The following is a 6936-nucleotide window of genomic DNA, read 5'->3' on the forward strand; positions in this document are numbered from 1 at the left end:
GTTACACACAAAACAGGTCCATCATTGTGAAGCATCATGGGAAAACTGCCTATGAGCTGCTAAAAGGGAGAAAGCCTTATATGTCCTACTTTCATGTTTTTGGGTGTGTTTGCTATATCTTAAATCAGAAGTAAAGGCTGATGATTAGTGTTCAAATTTTGAAATAAAGATTGATGAAGGATTCTTTTTGGGATACTCAAGTGAAGCTAAAGCTTTCAGGGTATTCAATCTTTCAAGAAAAATCGTTGAGGGATCTGTACATGTTGTATTTGATGAAGATTCGTACATTCAAGATCGAACGAATCATCTTGCCAACATTCTAAACGAGCTTGTTTACGGTTCATCTGACACTCTCACTGAGCCAATTACTCAAAACATTGACGGTATTCTCAACCATCTTGCCAACATTTTATTTTTTTTTATTTATTTAAGTTATTTGTTTAAATTTAAAAGAGAAATAAACAAATAAAAATAACAAATTAGACAATACATCTCAATAATTCAATATTTTTTCTTTTTTCTTATTTTAAATTAGTTTTTCTTCCATATATCGGTTTTTGGTTTTTTCCATTGTATTAAATTCCAATAGTATTTAACTCTAATAATAAATGCATAATAATTTCATTAAGCGATTTTCTTTCTAATTTTAAAATTAATAAATGAAAACATCATTAGTTTCTTATGTTTATTTGTTTAAATTAAAAAAAAACACTTTAATTTTATTAATTCAATATTTTTCTCATTTTTCTTATAAATTTAAACTTTTAAAATGACTATTGTAATTTAAACAACAAGTTAATACATCTTAGTTATCATCTTAATTTCATATTTATTTTTTCTTTTAGATAAACTCATTTAATATATGAGTTTCACACCTACTTTTTAATAAAGGAGGTGAACATTGGCGTACTACAAACTAGTGGTGTGCGCGGTGCGGTTTAGAGCCAAAACCGCAAACCGCACAACATATGCGGTTTGAGTTATTTAGAAACTGCAAACCGCACCGCGAACCTGCAAAACCGCATTATGCGGTGCGGTTTTATGCGAGTGTTTTATGCGGTTTTGTGCGAGCGGTTTATGCGGTTTTGCGGTTCGACTAATTATTTACTTTAAACTTAATGACAATAGTATCATTGTCGTCACTAACAGCTCACTAAGTGGTAATTAAAAATTTTGGTGGTCATAAAATTATGGTCTTTAACTACTTTTATATATATATATATATATATATATATATATATATATATATATATATATATATATATATATATATATATATATGTTATGTTATGAAAACATATTGACGATTAAAATAATGGTCACTAAGGATTTGTGACAACAACAAAAAATGGTCACTGCATTAAATTTTGGATTAATTAAATTTAAAGAAATATTATTACATTTCAAAAACTTAGGATAATGCCACTACTTTAGGTTGAATTGAACTAATAAACGTTATACCTGTCAAAATATTTTCGTGTATATATATATATATATATATATATATATATATATATATATATATATATATATATATATATATATATATATATATATATATATATATATATATATATATATATATATATATGTGGAATGTTATTTGGAAAACAAAAAAACCCTAAAAATCATAAAAATGCATAAAAAAGTACATAGAGATTACAAAACTTTTTTTTTAATTTTTTTATAAAAAAATCGCAGGTTTTTTAATAAGTTCGCTGAAAAAAAATCAAAAATCAAAATTTTAAAATAAAATTAAAAATTCAAAAAAAAAAAAACAGCGAATTTATTTAAAAACCTGTGATTTTTTGATAAAAAAAATTTTTAAAAAATTGTGATCTCTAGGTATTTTTTTTATGTATTTTTGTGATTTCTAGGATTTTTTTAGGGTTTTTTATTTTCTATAGAACTTAAACTTATATATATATATATATATATATATATATATATATATATATATATATATATATATATATATATATATATATATATATATATATATATATATATATATATATATATATATATATATATAATCATTAACTGGTTTTATCAATGCGGTGTGGTTTAAATCGCAATTTTTTAATCGTAAACCACTAACCGCACCACATAATGCGGTTTAACAAAATACAAACCGCAAACCGCACTGTGAGTGTTTTAAACCGCATTATGCGGTGCGGTTTGGTGCGGTGCGGACGATTTATGCGGTTTGTGCGCTTTATTGCACACCTCTACTAAAAAACAAAATACACTTGTGCCATGTGTGCAATGCTTACAAACCTCAAGGACCAAGTGCATAGAGGTTTTCATAAACACGCGAGTTTTAACAATCTAGAGGGACCAATTGTGTAATTTGTTTTTCTAAAGGTTTGAAAATTAAAATGAATTCACAAGTATTTTGCTTCCATTCCAATCCCAAAAAAAATAAAAAATAAAAAAAAAAAAAAATAATTAGATGAAGACAAACAAAGTCAATGGTCGGACATCCGCTAGCAGCACAAGAACCAGACGAAATCATCCCGTTCACTGCCGGACTTCTGAAGCTCTTTTCTGGATACAAGAGATATTGTGAAGAATCAAAGGTCCGATCAGGAGAAACTAAACGACGATGTTACCCACACCTATCAAAGATACCAACTCCTCTTTCATATTCCCAGACCAGACATGTCAACGTTTTACTCTTTCTGAGATTCAATCGGCAACCCAAAACTTCGATGAGGCTTTAGTCATTGGCCGGGGAGGATTCGGCAAGGTGTATAAATGTTACAAAATCAGGTCAATGACCGAAGTTGCAGTCAAACGATTGCACTCCATGTCCAATCAAGGAGCCAATGAATTTGAGTCGGAAGTCAAGGTCCTCTCTAAGCTGCGACATGGTAATCTCGTATCCTTAATTGGTTATTGCTATGAAGAAAAAGAGATGGTCCTCGTTTATGAGTTCATGCCGAATGGAACACTTGAAGATCATCTTCGCTCACCGGATTCCTCTTTATCCTGGTTACAACTACTCAAGATATGTATAGGGGCAGCTCGAGGATTAGACTACCTTCACATGGGTACATCAACTCAACATGGAGTCATACATCGTGACGTGAAAACCTCCAATATTTTGTTGGATGCAGACTTCGCAGCTAAAATTTCTGATTTCGGATTGGCTAAAGTTGGGGTAATTGATCAGACACGAACACATATGAGCACAGCTGTGAAAGGGACATTTGGGTATATGGATCCGTGCTATTTCTATACAGGAAAATTGACAATGAAATCGGATGTTTACGCTTTTGGTGTTGTACTCTTTGAAGTGTTGTCAGGAAGAAAAGCTGTAGATTCAACCCTTGATGAAGAGCAATGGGGTTTAGCAGCTTGGGCTCAACAGCAAATCAAAGAAGGAAAACTCAATCAAATTATTGACCCGCGACTAATCGGACAAATCTCCAGAAAGTGCTTGAAGGAGTTTGCAAGCATAGCAGGTCATTGTTTACACACCCAACCAAAACACCGCCCTACCATGGCGGAGGTTGTGGTGAAACTCGAGTCTATTCTATCACTAGAAAGAGATTGCACCAATCATAATATTGAAGAAGATGGATTCATTTACAAGCTTAGATCTTTTTTCACAGGCAAAGTTGATTCTGGAATAGAAAACAAATCTGATTTCAGTTCTCACGATAAACAAATAGTAATCACACTTGATACTACAAATGAAGTCATTACAAATCAAAGTTTCAGAACTTTCACGTATGATGAGTTGGTGATTGCAACAAATGGTTTCAAAGATGAAGACGAATCCACAGCTTTAAATGAATACATTTACAAAGGTTGGGTTGATGAAAGGACATATGCGCCAACAAAACATGGTGTTGGTTTACCAATGCATGTTAGAAAGATGGAGATTTCAACACAAAAGGTACATCCAATCTTTGAAATGATGATGATGATGTGGGAATAACTTTAAATCCCATAATGAATTAGCGTCATGTATTTTTCATGCATTGTGCTATTTTTTAGCTTCTTAAGCGAACAATTTGGTTGTGCAGAAGGACATCAAATTTGAAGATTTCAATCATCCCAACCTTGTAAAACTCTTGGGATATTGCTTGAATAATCACGAACTATTTTGTGTTTACGAGGACATTTCAGCCATAACTTTGGATAAATATCTTTACGGAGGTCAGCATACCTTCCAGTTATATCTTACCAATAATAGGAACATACTTAAATTTTTCTTTTTTACCAATAATAGCAATGTACTTTCTTTTTCACCTATAAATGAACGTGCTTACATTTGTCTACCAATATTGCCAATGTACTTTATTTCTTAAATCTTTCCATTATTGGTAAAGTATACGTACGTTGCTATTAGGAGTACAGAATTGTTTCTACATTGCTATTATGTGTAAAGTGAATGTTAGTATGTTACTATTATGACTTACATATTGCTATTATTGGTAAAAAGAGAAAAAGTGAGTACATTGATATTATAGTAATATTAAAGTAAATATATTGCTATTATATGTGAAAAGTAAAGTATCCATAAAAAGAGTAAGTATGTTCCTATTTTTCACAATTTCCCCTAACATATATGCAAGGTTAAAAATTGCATTTTCCTTTTTTATATTACTTTATACGCAGAGTCAGGTAGAACTTCACTTTCTTGGGTTGCACGATTAAAAATAGCAATAGGAGCAGCTGAAGGCTTGGTTTATTTACATAAGAGGAACCAGCCAGCATATAGCCAATTTAAGACCGATCTTATATTGGTGGATACGGTAAATTATATTGCCATTAACGCACTTGCAGCATAACATTAGTTTTACTTTTTTTTATATAGTTATATAATTGATGCTTCTTTTCAGGATTTTAATGCTCGGCTTTCGGATTTTGCTTTTGATCCTTACTCATTCCAATTGGATGCATATTATTACGCAGCCCCTGAGTGGTTTCGTTACCAAGCAGACACATTTGATGGTGTTGACCCACTGCGGCTGCCTGAAGGTGGTATTGTCTTCTTTTAAAGTGAAATATTTTTTATATTTAAAAATGATATAAAAACCAATTGTTTACTATGTACTTACCAAAAGCCTTTGGTTGTATGGAATGGAATAACGTATGAATGGAATTACTAAAGTAATTTAATACGCAAGATAATTGAATAGGTCATTACATTCCACATCATGTTTGGTGGACCCGTAAAATGGAATGAGTTTTTATACAATTTTTCCATTCTGCTACATCGGACAAACATAACATCTTTTCTTTTCTAACCAAGGAAACAGACCATTCCATTCCTTCTTTGATTCCATCATACCAAACACATGTTTCAATGGCTGATCAATCAAACACTACTTTGACAGGTTTTGCAATCAAGAGTGAAATCTATGCTTTTGGAGTGGTACTGTTGGAAATACTAACAGGGATGAAGGTGTATGATAAGAGGAGACCCCTCGGAAAGCAAAAACTGGTGGAATGGGCTATTCCATTGCTAGCAGATAAGGTTAATATGAGAAAGATTATGGACCCACGACTTCAACACGACGATTCTTCCACAAAAAGAGCATTCAAGTTGGCTCAACTTGTTTCAAAATGCCTTCAACTAAAACAAGACAAGCGCCCATCAATGGAATATATCTTGCAGGTCTTGCATCATTGCTATCAAAAGGAAATCAAAACCGTTTGACTCTTAAAAGTCAACCATAATCGTTCTGATATTAATAGACCTGTGAATGTACAGTATACAAGCCTCGCAATCAGTTGAAGAAACAAGTAGGAAAGATAGTGCTGAATGAATGCTTGATCCATTTGTAGAATGTCTAAATAAAGTTAATATATATCTCTTTGAGATTTTTGAGACACATATTCGGGACACATATTCGGAACTCATATTGAAATTCAACAAGAATCAAGTAGTTGGCAAGTAGATCATGTGGGACTATATTTAGTAAAGCATGTTGTAGTTCCAAATTCCAACCTTTTAGATTGAAGTCAACTAAGAAACTCTTACAATTTGTTTGTTAATTTTTGTTTAGAACATCAGCATTTTATAAGTTTGAAAGGAGCTACACTTCACTAAACAAAATAGCAGCACATCAACATCAACAAGGATGGGATTTTGAAGCCACCTCACCCAAGTTTATTTTGATCTTCCTACTAAGCATGTTGTTAACTTAGACAAACTCAAAGGATTTTGAAGCCACCTCACCCAAGTTTATTTTGACCTTCCTACTAAGCATGTTGTTAACTTAGACAAACTCAAAATATTGCCAAGTAACAATTTTTTCAAACAAATCAGCCTCTTTAGACTTACCTTTAGAAACAAAGCAGCGTTTCCAAATAACTATAAACTCCACCGAGAAGTATAAAAAGTGGCTTCGAGATAATCATTAACGACTTCTGCATGCACAACGAAGAGAACCAACACAACTGATTAAGCTAACCCAAATGTGGACATAATAAGACCTCACCAACTCGGAAGCTAACTAAAAATTGCCATGGCAATGAGCCAAGAAACGATCAAAAGGATGACAAACTCAAGACTCACTTCACATGTAGGACATAAACGCATAGGAATGTCCAAACCTCTGCCGAGAAGTGGTTATCTCTATTAAGGAGCTTATTTAAAGCCAAACCTATGCCAAAACATTCACCTTTATACGAACTAAAAGGCTCCATTTAGTTGGGTTTTGATAAATAATTTGTTGGTAAATTGTTTCATTAATTGTATTTAAGTATAATGGATTGACTTGTTGACCAAAATCAATCCTGATGAATATTAAACAAGTAAGAAATGTGCGGAGTGCACATTTGTTTAAGTTTATTCAAGATTTAAATTAGGCTGTCATTAAGGGACATGAAACCCCTGAATGAACGGGGTCTAGGGGCAGTGCCCCTGGGTGCGGGGTCTAAGGGGTAAAGCCCAAATTTTTGACTTTGTTTTGA

The 6936-nt window shown here is 32.4% G+C and overlaps 1 protein-coding gene across 2 annotated transcripts; it reads left to right on the forward strand.

The window, feature by feature from the left end:
* The first annotated feature begins 2118 nt into the window (after nt 1-2118).
* Nucleotides 2119-5917, forward strand: LOC111891473 (putative receptor-like protein kinase At5g39000). 2 transcript variants are annotated; one of them, XM_052770652.1, is made up of 5 exons: nt 2119-3907; nt 4038-4170; nt 4633-4769; nt 4857-4995; nt 5355-5917. In XM_052770652.1, exons 1-5 carry the CDS (start codon nt 2609-2611, stop codon nt 5675-5677), a joined length of 2031 nt encoding a protein of 676 aa, XP_052626612.1. In that variant the 5' UTR covers nt 2119-2608; the 3' UTR covers nt 5678-5917. The 2 variants fall into 2 exon arrangements, with proteins under 2 accessions (XP_052626612.1, XP_023743301.1); XM_023887533.3 differs by having other exon boundaries at nt 2123-3907; nt 4857-4998.
* The last annotated feature ends 1019 nt before the right edge of the window (nt 5918-6936 follow it).

This window comes from Lactuca sativa, chromosome 4 (assembly GCF_002870075.4).
Source record: "Lactuca sativa cultivar Salinas chromosome 4, Lsat_Salinas_v11, whole genome shotgun sequence".
In the NCBI taxonomy this organism is placed as follows: domain Eukaryota; kingdom Viridiplantae; phylum Streptophyta; class Magnoliopsida; order Asterales; family Asteraceae; genus Lactuca; species Lactuca sativa.